Source organism: Triplophysa rosa, linkage group LG4 (assembly GCF_024868665.1).
Source record: "Triplophysa rosa linkage group LG4, Trosa_1v2, whole genome shotgun sequence".
Classification (NCBI taxonomy): domain Eukaryota; kingdom Metazoa; phylum Chordata; class Actinopteri; order Cypriniformes; family Nemacheilidae; genus Triplophysa; species Triplophysa rosa.
In genome coordinates, this window is record NC_079893.1 from 6446793 (window position 1) to 6474126 (window position 27334).

Below are 27334 nucleotides of genomic sequence, written 5' to 3' on the forward strand. Positions count from 1 at the left end.
CATTGTGCTAAACCCCAGGTTGCTTCAAGAGGATTATCCCTGCTGAACAGCTTTGGATAAGATATTTAAACAACTAAACCAACAGAATATTTATCTAAGCCTAAGTATGCGTGCAGCAGTATTCAAGAGTTCTTCAGTACCTGTACTCAGGGGAATATTCTGTGATGTCTGTGGTGTTTCTGATCCACTTGAACTCCAGCGGCCAGCTGCCCTCGGCCAAACAGGTGAGCACGAGTCTGTTGCCCTCCAGGTGCGTCTGTTCACCTCCAGCCTCTGTTTTGAAGTACGGGGCGACGTCTGTGGAGAAATTACAAAACAAATGAGTTCAAATGCATTATAAATAATTCAAAGTAATGAGAGTTTTTCTATCTGTCTGTCTAAGACCCATTAGGTACCCATTGACTTCCATTGGTTTTGTGTCCATACAATAGAAGTGAATGGGTACTGCTGTTGTTTGGTTTAGGAATGCACGATAAATTATCGGCAAATCGTTATCGTAATTTTTTATTTAAATTCAAATTTAGGCCTATTATAGCCGATAAATTATGAATCATTTTCTCTGGTTGAACCACTTCAGCTGCACGCTGCTCACAGTTAAAATCCAGTACAGTACTGTCTTTCTGTCATGATCATTCACCTCCTGTTATTAGCAAAACATTCTCATCCTTAATGAGTTACAGTTAAATGCCGCAACATCCGAAAGCCAGAGGGAGCTTTCGCGCAGAAATTCCGAATATGGGACAGAAGAAGAACGAAAGACTTACACAAACTGCATCTGAAATCGCCTACTTCCATACTATATAGTAGGCAAAAATGAGTATGAGTCATGAATAGTATGTCCGAAACCTCAGTAAGCAAAAAACAGTAGGCGAGAAATACCCGGATGGTCTACTACTTCCGCCGAGATTCGTGAGTGTGGATCGGACGTACACTTCTCTATCCCATGATGCCACGGTAGCTGAGCAACGGTCAAATTTCAAAAGTAAATCAAATAAATATAGCAGAAAACTTTAAGGCGGACGTCCGTTTTTAATGTAAGTGCCAATAAATTAATTTCTCGTGACTAAATTAATTTTATATCAACGCTCACGTACTGTATAAGTTGTTGTTAATACGTCATAGGTCAAAGAGCATACGGGTCACTTGACCATAAAACATGGCGGACGCAGTATGTCCGAAATGTATTCATACTACTACCACTCATACTATATTGAACGTAGTGTTTTATCAGCCGATAGGTAGGTACTTATTCAAATTCAGTACGTAGGCTACTGTCACAGTATGCGATTTCGGACGCAGCAATGCAGTGTCTGAAACTGCTCCGTTGTTCACTCCTTCACTATTCCCTATATAGCAAATTACATATGGAGAAGAAGTGATCAGAATCAGAGTTCATTGTGGGTAAAAAAGAGTGAACGAATGTAGGCAATGTAGTAGTTTACCTTAGGTTTCGGACACCACTACAAAATGGCGGACACCCGATATAGTGCACTATATAGGAGATAGGGAGTGGTTTCAGACACAGCTACAGTTCCAGGAAATGCCAATGGTGATATAGAGGGTATGCATTGACGTGACTTTCCCCTGCGGGGCAAAACACCCAGCAAAATGGCTGAGAACAATAGAAGAAACAAAGAAACCGGGACTAAAACACGCAATTATTTGCTGAAATTACAAGCAGCTGGACTCAACGGTGATCCTTACGACTTCCTTACGACTTACAAAGGAATCAGGTGTTCCTGGACACTGAAATGTTGCACGGAATTGCGTTTCCTGATATTGTAAGCAATCATTTTGATGAGTGTTTTGCCACCCACGGGGGCGCTCACGTGGTAAAGTGACGACACGTCCATACCCCCTATTCTATCGCTGTTCTTCAAACCTTTTCAGGTATTTTCATGATAATAAAGTATATTTATAATGATGATGTTTGACGAGTGTTGCTTTTTCAAATGCACGTTGTAAACGACTCAATCTCGTAGTGATTTTAGATCGAGCAGTACTTCCTACTGATCAAAGACCTGTAGTTCCCTGAAGAGCTGTGCATAAAGAACCGGTTTCAGAATCTATATAGTCATGTATAATAGGGCGGTCGCGATAAACCGACAATAAATATCACGTGATTTATGCACAGCTTTTGAGTGAAGTACGGGGAAAATGCTGCTGCATCCGAAAGCCAGAGGGCGCTCTTGTGCGGAAACTCCAAATATGCACTGCAGAAGAAGACCATAACACGTTGGAGAATCTAGGAAATGCCTATGGACATCTTTTTATCACTGTTACTCAAGCCTCATCGGGTATTTTTATGATAATAAAGTATATTTATAATGATCATGTTTGACGGGTGTTGCTTTTTCAAATGCACATTATAAGCGACTCAAACTCGCACTGCTTTTAGATCGAGCAGCATTTCCTACTGATCCCACGGACAAGCTATGCATTAAAAAAGATATCGACACATTGCATATCGTAGCCAGCTTGATTTCAATAGGATTTAGTGGTATCGCGATAAATGATCGTGCAGCCCTAATGTATAATTAGTGTGAATCGCGATATATATCGCCCAGCCCTAGTTTGGTTACCAACATTCTTCAAAATATCTTCTTTTGTGTTTTGCAAAAGAAAGAAAGTCATACAGGTTTCAAATGACATGAGGGTGAGTAAATGATAACAGGATTTTTATTTTGGGGTGAACTTTCCCTTTAAGAACAAGCTCTACATTAGGACTGTTGCTTTTCAAGCATCCCGGAATCAGTGTTCAAAAAAGATTTTCCTGCAGGAAGAAGTGCTTACAGTCTGTTTTCGTGAAGCTAATGGGCAATTTCTCAGTACCTCCCACCACACTTGTTAGTAAATTACTCGTCATTTAGCGGACGCTTTCATCCAAAAAAGACTAATTGCGGAAACGGGCCTCCTGGAGAAAATAAGTTCCTTGCTTAAATGCGCAAAGGTCAAAGAACATGAAGGGATATTCAGTTTTTTCAAGTAATTATTTTCCGTGAAGAACTAGTCAGCACTATACTGTTGGGGTGGAAACTTATTTTTAGTGTGTTGCTATGAGATTCCTTCAATGTAAGTTTATGGGATATTTATTGCCAGATTTATTATCTGCGCCCAAAATGATCAGAATTTGGAATCCAACAAAATTCTTTGTGAACAACTTGCCCCTGTTAATGTTATCATTGTGTTATTAAGATGCCAGAACGCGTGATCAAATGTAATGCTCAGGGGTGTGTATAGGTCACCCTTTCCCCACCCCTCACCGTAAGAGTAATGTTGCGTACTGGTTTGTCCTAGAAAGCAAAACACAACAATAACTCCACGTCTTGACTTCCTCCATCATTATTACTAATGCAAGACTTCTTTAAGACTGATTCGTCAATTAGTCATTCAGGCGAATTTGAAAATACATTTTCGACATCCCACACACCCCTTTCGACGCCTCTCACACAAAGTCCGATCTGCCCTTTTTTGTTTCTCCAGTGTGAGTTGATGAAACAACTACATGCACTTGTTACAGTCACACAATTTGGGGGAGTTAAGCGACCCCCCCCTACCCATAATGCACCAATCCCTTCTTGTAGCCTCAGGACACCGTTACCCACAGAGAAGATCTGAGCGCACAGACAGGTAAAAGCAATCATGGGTAATCAGGTGGAAGAAATGAGGTGATCAGTGACATTTACACATCAAACACACACGCACAAACATTTCAGTGAACTGCGGCGCAAGCTATCCACACGCACAAATATCAGCGCTTGTACACAAACACACACACATCTCGCCGATTCACGCAGTGGAAGAGACAGGGTGATCAGTGACATTTCCATAAAGTGGAGGCAAAAGAAACTCCAGGGAGCGGGAAACACGACATATGCACACACACACACACACACACACACACGGTGTGTTTTAAAGTGCGTCCTGACCAGACAATCTCTGCAGCTCGCTCGGAAGAACCTACGACCTCTGAAACCAAAAGGATAAACGTTGTCCTCAAATACACTTTCAGAGCGGTGCAAACACAATGCTTATTGTGTGAAGTCTTTAATACTTTATTTACTTTATTTACCAAGTACATATACTACAATATCTGACATACATAAACCACATAGTACAATTTATAAAAAAGGAATAAGAGACCTTGTTTAAAGGAATAGTTCTACTGTCTACCATAGTACGAAAATTTGCTTTATACATTTCTTTGTTCTGTTGAACACAAAAGAAGATATTTTAAAGAATGTAGGAAAGCAAACAGTTCTGGGGCACTATTGACTACCACTGCAATTCTTCCTACTATGGTAGTCAATGGGGGCCGAGAACTGTTTGGTTACAAGCATTCTTTCAAATATCTTTCTCTGTGTTCAACGAAACAAAGAAATTGATGGGTAGTTGACGAAAGAATCGTACATGTATCCTATGGTGTGATATAGCAAAATGTATAAAACAAACTGTTAATATTACATTGTTTTATATTATAAATATTTCTATTTATCATATAAATTAGCATAAGAGAGATTTATCTTCAATGTTTTCTACATTTTTTCCGTCACACCATAGGACACATTTGCATATTAGTCTATCAACTAACCGTATACAGATTTGGGGTGAGTAAATGATGACTTTTATTTTTGGGTGAACTGTCCCTTTAAGGGTACCGAATTCCTGTGCGACACACAAAAAGAAAGATTTTTAAACAGAAAACAATGTACAAAATTTACAGAACGCAAAACAACTAGAAATTCTTGTTGATCAATTATTCATTTATTTGGAACTTAAAAACCCCTTGATCACTGTAAAGCCCATTGCACATTGAGTCCGAAATTTGCGTCCGAAATTTCCGCACGTTAAAAAATAAATACGACCGCACGTTATGTCAATCACATTTATACACTGCCTCCGATATTTTCGTCCGTCATAAAAAAATTCGGACTGGGTTCCATTTTCTGCGTTTTTCACATCCGTCAAGCATTTTGAGTGGCCTTTTTTAACAATTCAGAGCAAGAGTCAAATACGAAAAACGCATACGAACATTTCGGACTGTATGTGCAAAGACCTTTAGCCTTCGTTGTGTGGAGAACAACAAGCATAAACATTCGTCCAAATGTATCCATTTGTGTTCCACATGAATAAGTTACAGTACACAAGGTTTGAAATACAAGAGAGCATGACAGAGATTTCTTTTTTGGGTGAACTGTCCCTTTAAGAGAATCAGTTAACAGAATGTCTCGCCTCTGTTTGGTTCAGGTAGACGTGTTTAGTTACACCTGACAGAGTTAGTTATTCTTCAGAGGGAAGATGGAACAATAGCACAATAATTACTGTGTGCCGCTAGATAAGCCAGCAAGCCGAGCATTCAGTGCATTTTGTTTGTTTTTAATCAAATTAAAGTTCAAAAGGATGCGAAATCTGACAGCTTGAAAATTAAGTGGATGAGGAGAGAGAGAGAAAGCGACCAGAAATCAAGCGAAAAGCGAAACAAAAGGATAAACATACACAATCGCACACTTCACACACGAATCCTCCGGCGGCTACAAGTCTATCATTTCTAAATGTCTGAACCCTGAGGTGTATTACTGACTGACTGTTATTCAACTGTCATTTTATTTCCTCCTCGCTGCTGTTTTTTTTACAGCCTGTGCGATCCCAGAGGAATATTTTGTTGCTTATATATATATAAACAAAATTAATACAGAATCTTCTAAATCTCTTCAGGAGACAAGTGTGATATTGTGAGAGTGGTTTTCTCAGGAGAAAAAACGTACGCCAAAAAAATACGCGAACGTTTGCCGAGTGCGACGCAAGCACGCAGTTACACATCACAAGCGTTCTCGCCTACATGTTTCTGCAACAAAATAAAAAAAAAGTCTAACGTACACAGACACGTACTCTCAAAAGCAAGGAAGTTATTCTGACAGTCCTGCTGTTTCACAAGGACAAACATCTCAGAAACGCTCTTTCATGTAAAAAGAGATGGGCCCCATCCAAAAGAGTTATCACACACCAAAAGAGAAGTTGTGACACGCTCGATTAAGAGTCTAGCCATCTAATATTCCCCCAGTAGCCGGTAGACCTCAAGCAAAGCTTTCCACGATCAAGAAGGGGGGATTTGATTAAAAGTTCTCTCTTTTAACCTTTTCTCAAGAGCACGTCAAAGACCCACTGGCTTGTTTTCTCGCGGATTCTTTCATGGGTCTTACCAGTGTAACCTTGGTGCGGTTGTCATGTCTGAATATGATGGACAGACGGATCTACTTTCATTCATTATTTAGGCGGATTCGGATCAAACGCCATTCGCTCCCAATTCAGCCTGACGACTGGAACCTTTACGGACGGACTGACAGTGGAGGGCATATTATTGTATATTAAACTAATGTTGGAAGAGATTTTAACAGTTTTCTGGTGCTCTATAGAAGTCAAATACTAAATACAGTATAGTACAAATTAGGATATCAAAAAAAGTACTGATGAAGCAAAGCATGAAGCTTGTAGCTAAAAAAACGCTTTATCTACTGTTCAAATATAAAATACAGTGATCTCTTTTTGTGGCTAGAATAGAAACACCAGGTCAACGGTGAAAGGCGTATTACTTATCACAAAAATCAATGATAACATCAAACCATAAGTCTGCCAACAAGAGTTAACTTTAAACAATTTTTGCTTCTTTTCTCTATTCCTCTTTTTCATTTGGTTGACAATATAAATAGCACAAAACAAGCAAAAATAGGGAATGTATGCAAACATGACTTTATTCTAGCCTCCCATAAGAACGAAACATTACAAATCTCTTACAAAAATTTTGTCATCATTTACTCACCCTCGAGTTGTTCCAAATCTGTATACATTTCTTTGTTCTGATGAACACAGAGAATGATATTTTAAAGATGGTTGCAACCAAATAGTTCTTGGCCACCATTGACTACCATCGTAGGAAAAATTGCTTTGTAAATTTCTTTGTGCTGTTGAACGCAAAAGAAGATATTTTGAAGAATGTAGGAAAGCAAAAATTTCTGGGGCACTTTTGACTACCATTGTAATTTTTCCTAGTCAATGGTGGCCAAGAACTGTTTGGAACAACTCAAGGGGGAGTAAATGATGACAGAATTTTTATTTTGGGGTGAACTGTCCCTTTAAGTCTCCTGCATATCAGATATTTCTCTTGAGAGAAAGAGCCCGAAATCTCACAAGAGAGGCTGTGGGTGTAAAATATATTAAAATTATGATTGTAATTCATAAGAAAAAAATGACTAAAAATGTTTTTAAAAGTGCACGTAATAAGACTCTTCAGCTGTTAAAACACGCTGGCACCAATTAAAGACAAAACAGCCAAAACATGAGAAGTGAACGACAGTGATTAAATGTCTGCTCGTTAAAGCTACTTTTAATTACTTGTTCAATATTCAAGAGAAAAACATCATCGCCTTACATTAGTGTGTGTTTTCAATGCACTAACAACCCTCAGAATTAATCAAGCAGAGATAAAAGAGAAGTGTACACATGGGAAGTACTCATTATTACACAGACAAAAAGTGTCTTTGGTGTTTTTCAGGATTTTTCTGATAGCTTGCCAGCACTCAACCCAAAACTTCCAGAATCACTATGCAGGTAAAAAATCATATTCTGTTTTTTACTTAATCAACCTCATGTCATTAAAAACCTGTATATAACTCTTTCTTTAAACACAAAAGAAGATATTTTGAGAAATGTAAATGTAATGGAAGTGAATTTGGGACATTGTTTGGTTACCGGCGTTCTTCAAAACATCTTGTTTTGTGTTCTGCAGAAGAATGAAAGTCATACAGGAAGAACATGAGGGTGAGTAAATGATGAAAGAATTTTCATTTTGCCTGAGCACTTTTGAGAAAAAGCAGCAATGTTTAAGTAAGCATCCCGTAATTCACCACGTTAACAGGAAGTGACAATCGCCCTCCCTAAACTCTTCGTGACTTATGACCGCCATCAGGGCTGGACTGGGAAGAAAAATCGGCCATGGCATTTTTTGGCCCACATCGGCCCTCCACCGTTTCTGTCGACTGGGGGGTGGCTCGTTGTACGGCGTCTCTGAATTGTCAAAACGCCTCTCAAAATGCTTGATACGGATGCGAAAAACGCAGAAAATCGAACCCTTTTTTATTTTTTTATGACGGACGAAAATATCCGAGGCAGTGTGTAAATGTGATTGACACAACGTGAGGTCATATTTATTTTTAAACGTGCACAAATTTCGGACTCAATGTGCAATGGCCTTTACTCTGACAGGATCCAACATCTGCGGTATAGGGCATTAGTCATTTTATATACTTAGGGTCCTAGGATTTCCGCAATGCGGAAAACGCGGAATTCAGGCATAAAAATGGAATTTGCTGTATAACACGGAATGGCACGGAATCTGTCAAATGTATTACTTTTTAAAAAGAAAGTAGCGCTGAACAGCTAACAAAAATGCAAATTGTGCTACGAATAACGTTAGAATGTTTCAGATGCGGGTCTGTTTTAAAAGTGTTTTGATTAGTAATGCTCGTGCGGCGCTTTCAACTGCATTGAAGCTACTGTCAAACAACCTTAGCAGCAACCCATCAAAATAAAAGTCTGGTTAACTTGAATAAGTTATAACACACCCACATTTTACCACACCATCCCACATTTTTTATAATTCGACCACTTTTTATTTACTTTATTAAATGAAAGTTAATGTGCTACTAAAATTATAAAAAATAGTGGTTATTTAAACAAAATTATTACTTTATTAAAAATAGTACTTAAATTTAAGTAGACCTGAAAACAAAAGAAAAAAGAAAATGTACTTGTTTTTTAAGTTAAGTACATTATACCCTATTTTACTGATGTTTTTGCTTGTATGGTTCAAAGTATCCACTGTAGGTTTTCTATATAGTTTTTAAGTGAATAGTATAGTTTACTAAAGTATTATTTCATGTGGGCAAATACTGTATATGACTCACTATTGTACAGTAAAAAATGGAAAACACGGAATCCAGAAAAATAAAAATGGAATGACATGGAATTTCATAGGGCCATATATACCGAGTCAGACAGGAGAAAAAAAGTGGCTTTCTCACGTGACCATTTCAAAGCATAACGCAGTGCTATAAATACCTTCAATTTCTACCACCTTTTTTAAGAAAATGCTTTTTCTCTTTTTCATTACTTTTCTTTTTACCTGCGGAGGGAAACATGAAGAAAAAAGCCCCTCAACAACATGGAAGAGCAGAATTCCAGAGAGATAAACTCCAGGGGTGGGACACAGCTGCCTGGATTAAGTCAAGAAAAGCTGGATGTCAAGTGCTTGATCTGTAATTTTAAAAAAGATTAGTCTCGACTAGAACTTAACGTGTACGCGAACTGGCGTATACGCACGGGCGCCGAAGCAGTGGCTCTCCCACGGGACACACCGTAGTACGTGACCTCATTAAAGGGAGACACTTTAATATTTGACAACTTCCCCTAGAGGACTGTGGGCAAAGCATGACTTCCTGTGTTGTCAGATTGGCTCTGCAGAATTTGCGGGTGTGTGTACCTGCATATGCAAAAAGTACAATTATATCCCACCGCAGGAAGAAAAGCATTTCCCACAAGTACAGACGCAAAACGGTTCTACACATCATATTTTTGCACTGACGGAACAGAATTTTTTAGCTGCACTCTCAAGGTGACTACGACACAGATACATCTCTGTCTGAAAATTTAGCTCAATAAAGCTCAACTTTGTGATATTTAACTGGTAATTAAAAGATAATAACTTTGAAGGTAAAGGTGCGTTCACGGCATGCAGCAATTACCGTAATTACAAGATCCAAACGTGCAAAAAGTGCGCTGGTCGAACTTTACAGAATTTTCAGAGAGCTCCAACGTAGGAAACATTGTTTTGTAAATTTCATTGATCTGTTGGATACAAAAGAAGATATTTTGAAGTATGTAGGAAAGCAGTTCTGGGTCACCATTGACTGCCATTTTAATGTTTCCTACTATGGTAGTCAATGGTGGCCAAGAACTGTTTGGTTACATTCTTCCAAATATCTTTCTCTGTGCTCATCAGAACAAAGAAATGTATATGGATTTGGAACATCTCAAGGATGAGTAACTGATGACATTAGTTTTATTTTATTAGTTTTATACTGTCCCTTTAAATACAGCGAAAAAACTTTTCCAGATCACTTTAATGCAACCGAATCAGTGACATTCTAAAGGTCAGATTTTCTTGTTTGCATTGAAGCACAAGATGATCTCACATTGATACAATAATGAAGTATAACAAACATGCATACGTGTATTTAAATCTTCACATTTTTCAAATCCTGAAACCAAACGCTCCACACTTCAAGGTCAAAGATGATACAGTTCGTTCCTTAAGCCCCCTTTGGCATACAGACGGTGGTGTTAACCCATAGCAGAGACAAAAAAACTCTGACGTCTCCGAAGAGTTGCGGGTTCTCTCATTCGCGGTTCATTTTATTCTGCAGTTCATTTGTATTCTGAGTCACAGGCGGCATTCTTATGAGGCCTTAAACACACACACACACGCACGCACGCGCACACACACACACACACACACACACACACACACGCACGCACACACACACACACACACACACACACACACAGGTAAACCAATATCATTTCATCAGCACTCCTTCTTTCCACCACTATTTTTCTTTCTCTCACCTCGCTTTTTGCCTCCCTGTCATTTCCAGTGGCTTTGATGAGGTGCTCCATCATTCTCTGGCTTCTCATTTTTATTCTATATTTCTCAACTTATTATGACCCCCCTCACACACCCATCCACCCATGACCGACTCATTATCACTTATATCACGCTTACATGTCAACACAGCCTGTGATGTCGAGCTCAAGGATGCCGTGTATGTGTACGGCCGGGCGTCAAAGCGTGTTTACGCGCTCACGTTCGGCATCTCATGAATATCTGATGGACAAAAACAGAAGGAGTTTTGATGTGTCGGGAATGAGTTTTTGGCTTCCAAAAACTGCCCAAGCATAAAACGACGCATGATGAAATGTGTTGCTTTGAAATAGCAAATCTGTATCAAAAATAAGAAACTGGGGTGAAGTAAATGAAGAAAAAGTAGCCTTTTGAGACGCAGAGACGTTGAAAAGAGTCTTCCCTTATTGACCCGGATTGTGCAAGATGCATGAAATACGTTTTAGTTTGTTTCCTGCAGGCATTTAAATGTAATCTGGCAGAGATGTGACTATATTGATACGTATTATCAGAGTTTAGCTGTGTCGCATTAAAAACCGGCACGGATATTGCACAGGCAAACATCATAAAAGTCGTAAAGTTTCATTGCTAGGTATCTACTTACCATCTTAAGAATTTGCATTCAAATCAAATTTTGCGTAACAAAATCCGAGCAGTGTTATGCGATCCGATTTGGGATTACAGGTTTACTGTTGAATAGAGCTAACATGCGTTCATAATTCTTGCAGGTGACGTATTTTAGAGTGAAACCAAATAATCAATGAGAAAAAAGTAGAGCAAATAATTAAAATTATTTTAATTTGATCTATAAGGAATGAACTGAATTGGATAAAGCAGGCATCACATAACAGTGGATTTTGGACGGTCACAAAAAATGATCCACCTCCACCTCCTGAAACATGACCGGCAGCCAATTTGGAAGATACAGTTAGGGCCATAAATATTTGGACAGAGGCACATTTTTTTATTTTATTTTAGCTGTGTATCAATATGTTTTCGAGTTACAGTTTTATAATAGATATTGTCTTAAAGTGCACACTCTCAGCTTTATTTAGAGTGTATTCACATCCAGATTAGTTGAAGGATTTAGGAATTACAGCTCTTTAATATGAAGCGCCCCCCTTTTTCAAGGGACCAAAAGTAATTGGACAGTTGAATAAAAAGCTGTTTTATTCACATGTATGGGCTTTTCCTTAAATAATTTTGTCATAAATGAAGCATGTTAAAGGTCTGGAGTTGATTCTACATGTGGTGTTTGCATTTGGAAGCTGTTGCTGTGAACCCACATCATGGGGTTCAGGGAGATCTCCATGCAAGTGAAACAGACCATAGTTAGATTTTAAAAACACTACACATCCGTCAGAAAGATGCCAGGAACATTAAGAGCGGCCAAATCAACAATTTGGGACATTCTGGGGGAAAAAAACACACCACTGAGCTCAGTAACAAAACAATCCTAGGTGTCCATATGAGATCAAAGTGGTGGATGATGACATTATCCTCTCCATGATAAAGAAAAACATCTTCACAACTTCCTGACAAGTGAAGAATTAATCCGGATGCTTCTGTCTTCTGTTACATCACCAAAAAACACCAGTGACCCAGTGCCTGAGGACGTCATGCATGGAAATGGAATCACACTGCCTGAACACTATTTTACTGAAAATGTTGTATGCTCATATCATGAGATATTCCAAGCCTTCTCCATATCTTTTATTCTTTTTAGTCTTATGCAGGCTGAAATTAATTTGATCTCTCCAAAAAAATGCTTTCTAGAGCTTGTTCGGCTATTTCAGAAGTCTAATCTACCCATCCTATTCTTGAGGCTTTTGCACCTTGTTGTGAATCCTCTTTATTGTTTTGATTGACAAACATTGACATATTTACCTCTTGGAGAGTGTTCTTCACTTGTCCAGACATTGTGAAGGTGTTTTTCTTCATCGTGGAGAGGATAATGTCATCATCCACCACTTTTATCTCATATGGACGCCTAGGATTGTTTTGTTACTGAGCTCAGCGGTGTGTTGTTTTTTTCTTAGAATGTACCAAATTGTTGATTTGGCCGCTCTTAATGTTCTTGGCATCTTTTTGACGGATGTGTAGTGTTTTTAAAATCTAACTATGGTCTGTTTCACTTGCATGGAGATCTCCCTGAACCCCATGATGTGGGTTCACAGCAACAGCTTCCAAATGCAAACACCACATGTAGAATCAACTCCAGACCTTTAACATGCTTCATTTATGACAAAATTATTTGAGGAAAAGCCCATACATGTGAATAAAACAGCTTTTTATTCAACTGTCCAATTACTTTTGGTCCCTTGAAAAAGGGGGGCGCTTCATATTAAAGAGCTGTAATTCCTAAATCCTTCAGCTAATCTGGATGTGAATACACTCTAAATAAAGCTGAGAGTGTGCACTTTAAGACAATATCTATTATAAAACTGTAACTCGAAAACATATTGATACACAGCTAAAATAACAAAAAATGTGCCTCTGTCCAAATATTTATGGCCCTAACTGTAATTTTTTATTAGGACATGAAGGCTGAAGGTCAAGTTCACCCTCAAGAGCATCTTGACATATATCAATGCTAACGTTTCTTTATGAAATCTAATATTATTTGCTATTGCCGTAAATGGATAAAAGTCATTACGTTTTCATGAAAGTACATTTTTTATTTTGTAAAAATAAAGAAGGAGCTTGAAATTATGTTTACCAAAGGAATATTTTCTCAACCTCATGAAATCCCGGATATATATGTCTTCTCATTTCAAAACTTTGAATCTTTTTGTTTTTGTGTGTCTCGACTAGTTGTCATATGATATTTTGTCACGCAACAAACAAGAACCAATTTTATTCAAAGTAAATGTATGATCAAGATTGAAGATTGTGAAGATATAAGAAATGAATGATTTTTTTGGTTTCATTTTCACAAACTGCGTTTGTATTTTACACGCGAACTGCTTCCATATTGTAGCTGAATTTGAAGAAAGAATGTTCTTTCTACATTATTCAGTCAAAGTCATCCATTTAAACATTTTGTAATAAAAAATTTATGTTTGCAAAGTTATATGTTTGTGTACGAACTACTGATATTCAGATATTTAAGCATGCACCTTTCCATCAAAAACTGCTTCTATAGACAGTTTCATCAGACACACCTGCTAACCTGTCATGAAACTCATGGACAGAACCCAGATGCAGACAGCTCTAAACCAAAAAGTCTTTATTTTATAAGACATGAAAACATAACTAAAAATCCCTCGAGGGGGTAACAGAACCAAAACATGACAAGATAAAAACAAAACTCAATTTTAACTAAAACTCACAGGGCAGACAAAACATGATGGTGGGGGGGTCACAAAACGGTGCAGCACAAGACAGCAAACACAAAGGCTTTAAATAGGGAAGCAACTAAGGAGAGGTAACGAGGGAGACAGGTGTAGGGCCTAAAATAATGATGGGATAATGAATAAGGAAACAAGGGGGCGGGGCTAAGACTCAAGACAGAAGAGCGCATGACATCCAACACAAACACAAGAAGTGGGGCTGTCATCATCCCGTCTGCCAGAACAAGAGACACAGCTGCTAGGAAGGCGGGATCATGACACTAACCTGAGTTAACTTCTGGTCTGTGTTGGGTTATAATATAACAATTTATTTTATTATTAATTTAATTCAATTGTTTACAATTATACTAAAACTACTCAACAGTTATTGATTCTTTGCAGAGGTCTACCAGAAGTTAAGTTTGGGCCACATAATATTTGTTTATGTTGTTGTCAATTGTCAATCATCTCCTCACGATAGAATCCAACTTACAAGACATTCTTTATACAGCGTACAGGTATCATATCATATTAGCTGCCCATTACATTCCTCACCGAATGTGATAAAGATGTGATTTCTGCTCAAGGTCAACCCACCTCATTCACAGTCCGTCCAGTCACACGCTTGGACACCGGAGTACCCATAACAAACCTCAAGAAACGTACACACTGACAGAAAGTTCAAACATATGCACGCACACACACACACGGTGAAGTAAACCTCTGAGTTATCATTCTCCTCATCAAGCCTTTGGCGAAACAAATTGTGACAGATACACCCCCACCACACACGCACATGCGCACGCTCCCAGAATGCATACGACTTTGGCTTGACTGGCAGGCGTTCAGGAATGACAGCTCTGTCGGGTCCTGTCAGAGTTGGATTGTGACTGGCAGACTCTGGACAGATGAACATCTGGGGCCTTTCTGAATCAAAGACCATCACTCACCGTCACACACAAACCCACGCGCGCAAACAGATGCAAACCAATGAAATCGGTACTGTTTGCTTCTTAATTAAATACACTAGAGATCTGTCAGACAACACAATGTCAAATGACAAAAAAACACTGATTTTTATATATTTATTACATGTCAAACTAAAATGCAATTATGCCGTGTGTGTACGCAAGTAAATACCTGTATAATGCATGAGTGTGTGTAAAACAAGAATTATTTTATAGGTTTCTAGCTTGTTTTGTATTTTGAAAGTCAATTTCTACTGAAATGTTACAAAAAAGCTATTGAACGATTTCACTGTTACTGCCCAGAAAGAGAGATACAGTTCATTGAACACCCACCGACACGAACATTCTGTTTCTCTATATGGGGGAAGTTGTCACACTGATATCTGCTACTAAACAGACTCACACATTTCAGCTAAACTTACAGTTAAACGATCTATCTATATCTATAGTTATCAATTTATGCATCTAAAGTTATCTTACTATGCATCTAACGCTTTCTTTCTATGCAACTAGTTATCTATTTATCTATGCATCTATAGTTATCCATATATGCATGCATCTATCCATCCATCCATAGTTGTCTATCTATCTATGCATCCATAGTTGCCTATATATCTATCCATCCATCCATCCATCTATAGTTATCCATCCATCTATGCATCCATAGTTGTCTATCTATCCATCCATCCATAGTTGTCTATCTATCCATGCATCCATAGTTGCCTATATATCTATCCATCCATCCATCCATCCATCTATCCATCCATCCATCCATCCATCTATAGTTATCCATCCATCTATGCATCTATAGTTGTCTATCTATACATCCATCCATCTATAGTTATCCATCCATCTATGCATCCATAGTTGTCTATCTATCCATCCATCCATAGTTGTCTATCTATCCATGCATCCATAGTTGCCTATATATCTATCCATCCATCCATCCATACATCTATCCATCCATCCATCCATCCATCTATAGTTATCCATCCATCTATGCATCTATAGTTGTCTATCTATACATCCATCCATCTATAGTTATCCATCCATCTATGCATCCATAGGTGTCTATCTATCCATCCATCCATAGTTGTCTATCCATCCATCCATTCATCCATAGTTGTCTATCGATCCACGCATCTATAGTTGTCTATCTATCCATCCATCTATAGTTGTCTATCTATCCATCCATCTATAGTTGTCTATCTTTCCATCCATCTATAGTTGTCTATCTATCCATCCATCTATAGTTGTCTATCTATCCATCCATCTATTTTTATCCATCTATGCATATATCTTTCTATCAATGCATATATCCATTCATCCATGTCTATCCATCCATCCATCCATCCATCGTTGTCTATCCATCCATCTATAGCTGTCTATCTTTCCATCTATCTTTAGTTGTCTATCTATCTATCTATCTATCTATCTATCTATCTATCTATCTATCATCTATCTATCTATCCATCCATCCATCCATCCATCCATCCATCCATCCATCCATCCATCCATCCATCCATCCATCCATCCATCTATAGTTATCTACTGTATAAATGCATGTATCTTTCTATCTATGCATATATCTATCTATTCATCCATCCATCCATCCATCCATCACATGTATATTTAACATGAATAAAATACATTAGCGTGCAAGATCTATAAGCTACATCAAGGCAAAACCGAACCGAGAGAAAGCAAGAAAGAGAGAGAGAGTTAAGGAAGGAGGGTGGAGTTATGGAGGAGGGCAGGAAGGGAGGTAGAGAAAGCGAGTTTTATTTAAAGGTTTTACTGACAGGCCTAATGAATGGCTACCGGATTAGAAATAGAAAATAAACACGCCAAGCCAAACTAATCAATCAAAGCTCAGGCCTGGAGGAGTGCCTGTGTTCGTTATATTAAACACACACACATACTGTATGTACCCTTACAACACCCACCTTTAACAACAAATCTTTCTGTTCCACCCCAAACATCACAAACATGTAATTACTGCAATCTCATCAAACAAAAACAAACTTTCAAATGAGTTGAAGAGCATCAGTGTGGTTTATTCCTCAAAAACTGTAAAACACGGCGAAACCACAGACCTTCTGAATGCTGCAAACTTGAACGCGGCGTTTAATTCTCCTTCTGGATCTGAAACTTGGCTAGCATTTCATTCTATTCATCATCAGGACGTTGTCAAAATGTAATTTGATGTTTTTTAATGGCATTGACATTCAGAGCACTTAGCAGCTGTTGCCGTGCAACAATTTCCTTCAGCTGTTGATTGAAGCGTCTTTCACTGAACCGACATCAGTGGATTGTGATTGATTAGTACAAACCAGTCCCGTGTCCAAATACTCACACTTCCCTGCCACACAGTACATTAAATGTGTAACCACATCCATAATCTTTCTATTTATGATACAGTACGTGAACAATACCTGGATACATCTGTGGAGATTCTTCACACTTAGTTCGGTGGTTCTATTGATCCAGAACAAAAATAACGTAAGCAAATATAACCCATACATATATTCAGACAAGTAACATACGTCGTGGAAAGCTTTCATGGCAACAAGAGAATAAATATTTAATTATCATCTCTCAGATATGTGAAGCGTGGAGTCAAGCACGCACTGAACGCTCCAACGCTCTGATCCACTTGAACTCGGCAACCTAAAAGTTCAGTTCAGCCTTTGTCCGAGCTTCATTCTTCATTTTCAAAGGCGTTTTCATCATCTTTAAAGCATTTAATCCCAACCGTTCTCCTACACTCCGTAACCCAGTCACAACCCAGTCCACTGGCGACTGAGACAGTAGCAAGAGCTCAGATCTGAGATGAAACTGAGCTGTCGGGGGGCACGCTCGAACAATTTCATGTGGAACGAATATACATGCAAAAACACATCTGCCCTCGGTGGACAGGATCAGCATTGCCATTAAAAGCAAAATCTTTCCTGATGTTTTTTCATGTCAGTGTGCACACCTTTTGAACAGTTTGAATTTACTGCAATATCTGCTCTATATCCAGAATTGAGTGATGACGTTTTCCAACAGAGTTACAAATATATAAAAGTTTGCCCACCATTGGCATGTGTAGCAAACACCTAATTCTGGACCCTTTGTGTCCCGATAAAGTCTTAACGTACACGTCCACCACCGTAGAGTAGCAAGGGATGAGGTGAGCGGACAATGGGCAATTTAATTTATTCATTTTGTGAGAGCTGAGCGACAGGTCACTGGGGGATTGTGGGATTGACAGCAGAGTGGAGCAAGCAGTGATATCCTTGAATTCTGAAAAACATAAAACACGCCTGCCAATCACTTTGTGAAAAATGCAATGACTTCTCATAGGTGTTCAACAATCTGCCACAAAAAGCTGTTGTTTGTAAAGCAGTGGTCTTTAAAAGGTTCATATGACAGGGCTAAAACGAATATTATTGTTTGTTTTAGATGTAATGTAATGTGTATACATGATTTAAGGTTCAAAATCGCTGTATTTCCCACATGCCGTGCATGTTTGTATCTCTTCTTTGCCCCGCCTCTCTGAAATGCGCAGATTTTTTACAAAGCTCATTGCTCTCAGAGCCTTTGAGAGAGAGAGTTCTGCCAATGGAAGTCCAAAACGCTGGAGCGTCACGTGATTCATTGAGCCTTCAGATAGTTCCAGGAAGTTATGTTTTCTCTTTAAATGCTTTATTTCTTTCATTTTTTTATTCATTAAATGGCTTTCGTCTTTAAATGGGTTAGAAGTTTACCTCAGTTGGTCTGTTTAGTCGCAGCTCCTTGCATTACTAATGACTTCCGGGAACTATTGAGAGCCTCCATTGCTGTGAAAAGACTGTTTCATTGGAGTCAACGAAGTTGATGCAACTCTCTCTCTCCATGGCTCTGATCCCTCTGAAAAGCGAGGTGTGCTATGATTGGCCAGTTAACCAGTGCGTAGTGATTGGTTGAATACTGCAAGCGTGTGACGGAAATGTATCGCCTCTTACCATATTTGGAACGTCAGGTTCCAAAGCAATTGTGCTGACAGGTACGCCCACCTTACTTGCGTATACATTTGGGCGGTCTTAGTCAAATCATACCACGAACTGACGAAGATTTGTGGGGGTGTGGTTACACGAGGCGTTTCAGGCAGGTCTGGGTGAGCATTCGCTTTTAGATAGAATGCATCTTTTGTTCCGACACTTTAATTTTTGCAATTCTACGTGTCTAATACATGCATGGGCAACTTATAACACACCAAAGACACATAAAACACATATTCGCGCCATATGACCCCTTTAATCTTTTTGACTTCAATGCCCCCAACAATGTTTAAAGGCCCCCTACTCACAATTTGTACCCAATAAAATATTCGAGAGGTCAGCATAACTGAAAAGATGAATATTTGTTAAAGTTGAGAAGAATGTTGATTTAGCTTATGTAAGAACCGCTTTTTACTGTGGAAATTTACATGACGTGACTTGTGGCCAAGTATGGTGTTCCATACTCGGAATTTGTGCTCTGCATTAAACCCATCCAAGTGCACACACACAGCAGTGAGTAACACACACACCCGGAGCAGTGGGCAGCCATATTTGCTGCGGCACCCGGGAAGCAGTTGAGGGTCCGGTGCCTTGCTTAAGGGTCTCACCTCAGTCGTGGTATTGAAGGTGGAAAAGAGCACTGGTCATTCACTCCCCCCACCTACAATCCCTACTGGTAGTGAGACTCGAACCTTTGGGTTACAAGTCCGATTCTCTAACCATTAGGACACAACTGCCCCCAGTCCACATATGGATATACAAATTTAGGACTAAATTTAATTTTACAATTATTTGTAGTTGTTTAATAAAGTCGCCAATTCCTTTATTTATTTCCTATTAATGCATTAATGTATTTTTTATTTTATTGATTTATTATTATTGCAGGTTGGGTCGCGGGGATAGATCGTTATGCAAAAATAGAGTGATGCAATAAACATTGCATGATAGGGAGTGTCTTCATGCACCCGGACGTGTCAAACAGTAGGTGTCAATGAGCTCTTTGTGCGAATTTCTCGCTCTAATTTTTCAACTTGCCCAGAAGACACGTCAATCGCACCGTCCGATTCGCGTCATTCGCTTCGCCCGATGCGAGTTCATGTCTATTCGTGTCTTTGCAATGACTTTGAATGTAATTTACTTACGTAAATCACTCACTGTAATTTGCGTTTGGTGTGAGCGCAACATTAGAAAAGTAAGATAATAGTTATTTTGCAGTGATTTTGGGGCAACTGTTTTAAAGGATTTAGTGTTTAATCACATTGTTTACACTACTGTACTACTATTTGAGCATTAATACAATTTTTTTTTTTAATAAAAATTTCCACTGTTTTTGGATTGTATTTAGTGGACTTGTGGTCACATACACATACCCTTAAAGAAGTAGTTCACCTTCAAAATGAAAATTCTGTCATCATTTACCCTCTTGTAGGGCTGCACGATAATTTATCGCGATACCACTAAATCCTATTGAAATCAAGCTGGCTGCGATATGCAATGTGTCGACATTTTTTTTAATGGGTAGCTTGTTCGTGAAGCACAGCTCTTGGATCAGTAGGAAATGCTGCTCGATCTAAAAGCAGTGCGAGTTTGAGTCGCTTATAATGTGCATTTAAAAAAGCAACACCTGTCAAACATGATCATTATAAATATACTTTAGTATCATAAAAATACCTGATGAGGTTTGAGTAACAGTGATAAAAAGATGTCCATAGGCATTTCCTAGATTCTAGAACGTGTTATGGTCTTCTTCTGCAGTGCGTAATTGGAGTTTCCGCACGAGAGCGCCCTCTGGCTTTTGGATGCAGCAGCATTTTCCCGTACTTCACTCAAAAGCTGTGCATAAATCACGTGATATTTATCGTCAGTTTATCGCGACAGCCCTACCCTCTTGTCATTTCAAACCTGTATGACTTTCTTTATTCTGCAGAGCGCAAAAGAAGATACTTTGAAGAATGTTGTTAACAGCCCCCATTCACTTGCATTGGTTACAATAGAAGTGAATGGGGGACTGTACTGTTCTGTTACCAACATTTTTCAAAATATCTTCTTTTGTGTTCTTCAGAAGAAAGAAAGTCATACAGGTTTGATTTGACAAGAGGGTGAGTAAATGATAGCAGTATTTTCATTTTGAAGGTGAACTACTTCTTTAAGGGTATGTGTATGTGTCCACAAGTCCACTAAATACAATCCAAAAACAGTGGAAATTTTTATATATATAATATTTAGAAGAATGAAAACTAAAATTCGTCCTCTTTTTCAATCGCTCTGTCTCTCCAGCCATATCTAAGTCAGGACAGTAGTTATCAAGCCCCGCAAGAAGAGTGCTGTCTACATGAGTGAGAGAGAGAGAGAGACATGCTGCTGACAGACATTAGCAATAGAGCAGAGAGCTCTCAGGCCACACTGATCCAGCAGTGACTCCTTAATTAGCTCCAGAGCTCCTCGCTGATTACTGAGACAGCAGGGGCTAACCATACGTGTGTGTGTGTGTGTGTGTGTGTGTGTGTGTGTGTGTGTGTGTGTGTGTGTGTGTGTGTGCGCGCGTGATGAATCTGAATGAGCCTCAGACACGCAGCACTACATTATTAGATTATATTCTGTGCTCGCAAACAGAAAGACGTATCCATTAATAAAGGATAGCGTCTGATATGATTTCCCTTATGTTAGTCAAAAACCTCTAAACTGTGATATTCTAGGAAACCTCTTTGTTATTTTAGTACCTTACAACATTACATTACCACAATTTATGGTTACGCCTGTCTCTGCAGGTTTCTCGGATTAATTGTTACGATGTTGAACATTATCTCAATGCGAGCAGACAGGTGTTATTTGTCAAAGAGGTGATTATAAGGCTGCGTCTGAATCTTGCTGACTTAGTAGGTAAGGAAGACATCAATGCACATCCGAATAAGGCAGGTGCATACGATATCCCACAATCCTGTGCGTGCGGTTCAGCAGTTGATAGTAGTAATACCATTTGATGGAGTAATAAATCAAATAATTAAAAATGCACACTTGTATTTCTACATAGAGATAACTGTTTCATCAATAAATATTTGCTTTATTAAACGTTATATTTCAACGCCTCATAAGCCTACATGAAAGCAGTTGCCTTAGGAGGTGCTGGCGGGACATTCAATGCATGCATGTGTTATAAATAATGAAAGTAAACCTGATCATTTCAAATCTCTTTTTCCCCAAATTCAGATTTCTTGCATTGTCAGGGTTTTAGAATGAGACGATTTTTCATAGTTACCAGCTGTTGTGCATGTAAATGCACTTTTGACTGATTGGGCAGTACGTCAATAAGGCAGAAAGTTTCGGACACATACAATGTGTGTGTGAGAGAAATGGTCAGATGAGGGAGAAAGGAGGTTTAATTAACCGCAACAGCATATCCTGTACTATTCTACAGAATTATGCAAACGACACATAGATACACACTTCCCGAAATAAATGTATTACAATATATTCAGATATTGTCAGTATGAGATTCTATATACTCATTTTAATATAACAAAATAACAAATGATATTACAGCTGCCAAAAACTCATCATCTACTGTATATGCTAGTGCACACTATAGCTACACAATATATCGAAATTATCGAAATAACGCAAACGTGCATGTCGCAATGGTTAATTTTGCATAATTTTGAAAATTCTAAAAGTTATACAGTCAAATACAGTTTTAATTATTTTTTTAAACTTGAAGCATCATATCACGTATTGTTTATCGCATTATTTAGCAACTTATCGTGTATCACATAGCCTATTTCTTCAACATCGTGCAGCCTACAAGTTGACAAACTTATGAGTAGTTACCCCAAAATATATATTTTTTATTATTATTTCACCTCATGCCTTCCAATGTGTAGCCTACATGACGTCACCTAAACACATTGGATTAATATGAAATACTCCCGGTTCTTCTTTGCTCCATATTATTACCGGAATTCAACGTTTATAGTAAAAAGTTAGTAAAACATTTTTTCCTAAACAAAACGTTTTGGGTAACACTTTGTATTTGTTAACAATTAGTTAATGCATTAGCTAACATGAAATAATAATGAATACTTCTACAGCATTTATTTATCTTAGTTCATGTTAATGTAGCATTTACTAGTACATTTTTAAAATCAATAAATTAATTTAATGCATCATGAACTAACATGACTAATTGTATTGACCTTCACTAACATTATCAAGGATTAATAAATGCTGAACAACTAAATTGTTCATGTTAGCTATTGCATTAACTAACAAATAAAAACTTATTGTAAAGTGTTACCACTTTTTGTATTAAAGGTCTTTAAAACAACATTTATTAACCCACTGGAGTCAAATGGATTACTTTTATCATGAATGGATGTGCTTTTTGAGCTTTAAAACATTTTACCCCATTAAATGAAGAGCCAAGATATTATTATAAAATGTTTGTGTTGAGCGGAAAAGCAAAGTCACATAAACCTGAAATGGCATGAGGGTGAGTAAATTTTCATTTTGGAGTGAACTCCTGCTTTGACTTACACCAGATACACATTCAAAATACAGTCGATGACTCATCATGTACTCACAGGCGTATCCAATAAAATGCTGTCTAGACCTGCTTTACTTACCACCACCTTACGTACTACCACCTGACTAAAGCTAAAACCAATTGGCTGTTTCAAAAGAAAATACATGCCTTTCAAACCAGTTAATGGGGTCTTCAAGTAGCTAATTTGCAAAGTAATGCCTTGATCGGACAATGAACATAAAATTTTGTACGTATGGGCATTTAGATAAATTAATAAGAACGTTAAAGATCAAGGGCATCGTATTTTGTACTATAAACATGTAGGAATGATGGATTTTCGCTGTCATATGAGTTGAATAATCATCCTGACTCTAATCACAACAAACAATTATCAAAACAAATGACATGAACTTCTCCGTTCTCAGTCCTCAGTAATGACCCTTCAGATTGATCAGACCCTTCATGAGAAACAGACATTAATTCAATCAAAACATTAAGTCAAAGCTGAAGGCGTATACGCTAGTGTATGTGTGTGTGTGTGTGTGTGTGTGTGTGTGTGTGTGTGTGTTTGACTTGGATTCTTTGATCTTTTATTAAACAAAACCAGTTGACCCTGAAAGAAGCATCAGAGAGAAAAAAATACATCTAAAGCTATTTTACAAATGTAATAAAAAATGAGCTTATTTTTGTCCAGCTAATATTTCCTACGATTCTCTATCGATTGAAGCATTTGATTATAAACCCTAAGGCCAAGAACACACTTGACATCTATTTTGACAAGAAAAAGAAGACAAGAGCGCTTTTTTAGTAAAAAGAAAAGCTGGCAGCGTTTGTGCATGAAGGCAGCTCAGCACACGGGATTCATATAGGCAGAGTAACGGAAGTCTATTTGAATTATAAACAGAGACCGTCTTTGCAAAAACCAACCACATATTTTAAAACTACAGTACTAATTTCTCGCTAGAAATGCAATCGAAAGTTATTAAAAGTGAAAAATAAACTTTAATTCATATAAAAATATGTTCAAAGCAGCGATTTTATTTTTTAGAGAAGGATCCTGCTCGACTAATTACCTTCCTCGCATGTTGTTATGCTAACGACAGGTCTCGCTACTCGCTTGTCATTGGTTAGCTGTGAAAAGGAGCTTGACGTACGGCGTTTTTTTCAGAAAAGTTGAACTTTTTTCAACTTAAAAAGACTCCCTGAGCTGCAGAAAAGACGCTGGTGTTTAAAAAAGCGTTCGGGACGTTTTTTGAAAACACGGTTTACTCCATAGGATTATAATGTAACGCTAGCAGCTTTGAAAAAGAAGACAGGTCTGAACAAGGCCTAAATAGGTAAAATTGAAAGTTTGGAACAAGTTATTAATTAAATTTTATCCTCTGCTATGAAAAACTCTTTTAAACTGGAGCTGGAGATAAACTGTCAAAGTCAAAAGTTTATTGAAGGAAAGTTCACCCAACTTTTCATTTACTCACCCTTAAATTGTTCCAAATCATATACATTTCTTTGTTCCGATGAACACAGAGAAAGATATTTGGAAGAATGCTTGTAACCAAACAGTTCTTGGCCACCATTGACTACCATAGTAGGAAGAAATTAAATGGTAGTCAAAAGTGCTCCAAAAATGTTTGCTTTCCTACATTCTTCGAAATATCTTCTTTTGTGTTCAACCAAACAAAGAAATTAAGTCAAGGGTGGCCAAGAACCGTTTGGTTAAAAGCATTCTTCCAAATATCTTTCTCTGTGTTCATCAGAACAAAGAAATGTATACAGATTTTGAGAAAATCTTCATTTTTGGGTAAACTGTTCCTTTAAAGCTATTCAAATGTTTATGTGAGCAATGTAGCTCTCATTTGCATATTCATAAATGTTGCATTGTGATAGGTCACATGACATCATTTTCTCTTACAGGTTCCATTGCCTAAAATGATAAGAATTTCTTTTTCTTTTGATATGAAATTGTTTTTAGGATTTTTTGTTTTTGGTGTACTGTTCCTTTAAGAGTTAGCGGTAAGGACACTTCTATGGATGCAGTGCAGGCGGTTTTAGTGGCATTTCCAGCAGGTACTTGAAGAAGGTGCCACACACACCTGCGCACACATTCGCACACCATGTTACTGACCATCTGTCATGTCTGACGGCCAATCATCAGTGTCATTAATATTTCATGTCTCCTCCAGACGATCAGAACCGAACACATAATTCCCCTGCTCTCCGACAGCACAGCCACACACTTTGTGAGGTAACACACACACCCACGCACTCTTCAACGCCAAGTCGCTTGCTGTGACTCACTACAAATTCTTTCACGCATTTATGCTTGACAGCGCACCTTCTATATAAAAAAGCCACTTAAAAACAACATTATGACATCACAACGCGCGTACTCAAGTCCTTGACTGTGTAAATCAATGAAACCTGGTGAATACAAGTGACCTGCGCATAATCTTCTCTTGGCCTTGGACAAACACTGCAGTCCATTTGAAACGCTCATAAAAGAACATCTCGATAATACACGGCAATATACCGCGCATCTTCATTAATACAGAACACTTTGAGTGCACTTACATTCAACGTTTATTACAAAGAATCGAAGAGCGACTCTGACAAGCATGTAGTTCTTTTGCAAGACCTGAAACTTAAAAAGCATCACACATAAAACATTAACCACTGACATTGTCTCCGCCTTTTCAAGCACTGAGATTTAAATGGCAGTATAACCATTGCTATACTGCACCATGGTTTATTTTTATTTTTGAGTGAGACGCTACAAGTGATTCAAAATGACAGAGCCTTTGCAATGCAATCAATAATGCATCATCTTTCGAAGCATCTGTCTAAAAATCCTTTCAATGTTAATACTTCAGAGACCCCATAAAATAACATCACCCACCTGATGCAAAATAACCAATTTACGGATTCACAGAAGAAACAAAAACGTACACCAGAAGAGCATATGCAGTGATTGTTCATTAGCATCCTTCATAACACCAGCTAACTCCGATATAATGGATGCACACGACTTATCATCATAATTGTGTTATTTATTAAAGAATATAACATTCAGCCGTGGAGAAGCTTCTTTCTGAATGCCAAGTACATGTTGTGTAAATAGGGTTGCCAACTATGCCATACAACTAGAACAGTGGGTTTGTTTATAATGAAATATTTACGTACAGGACCAATTCTCTAGTGTTTTATCCAGGCGGAAGCAACTAATTTGCATAGAAATGGTAGAAGATAACTGATGTGCATAATGTTTTATAAAAGTTTAGTAGTTTTTTTTAAACAGATGCAGTTGTGTCGTATATCAATAAACCAACATTGAAAGTGATTACGTGTCAAATTTATTTGAGCAAATTCAAATTAAGAGAGTTTGATAATTTTGATCAATGATCATTTTTATATTGTTTATTTGAATGTATGCATTCAGTGTCAGGGCCCGTCCACACCGGGACGATAATCGCGCGCGTTTATCGCCGACGTTTAACGCGTCGTGACTAAACAAAGGGCGCCAATGTGAGTGTGCACACCAATGCGGAAAACGGCAGGCGTAAAAGCGTCATTTTCTTTTTAAACGCCTCGGTCTCATTTTTTTGTTTTTTTTTGGTTCCAATGAGATTGGCGCTTTTGTTCACGTGCCTGGAGCTGCCGAAGTTACAGTAAAACATGACTTGGTGGCGCTCAAGCACAAAATGGTCTTGCCGAGCACACATTGATGAAGAGGAAGCATGATGAATTCTTCTTCTGTG

At 38.1% G+C, this 27334-nt stretch overlaps 1 protein-coding gene across 2 annotated transcripts in view; it reads right to left on the reverse strand.

The window, feature by feature from the left end:
- sdk1b (sidekick cell adhesion molecule 1b) overlaps positions 1-27334 on the reverse strand; it is a 188498-nt gene that overhangs the window by 111957 nt on the left and 49207 nt on the right. For both annotated transcript variants that reach the window (XM_057332366.1, XM_057332365.1), the window contains exon 3: positions 141-297. In XM_057332366.1, the coding sequence (XP_057188349.1) occupies positions 141-297 (157 nt within the window). The remainder of the gene's footprint in view (positions 1-140; positions 298-27334) is intronic.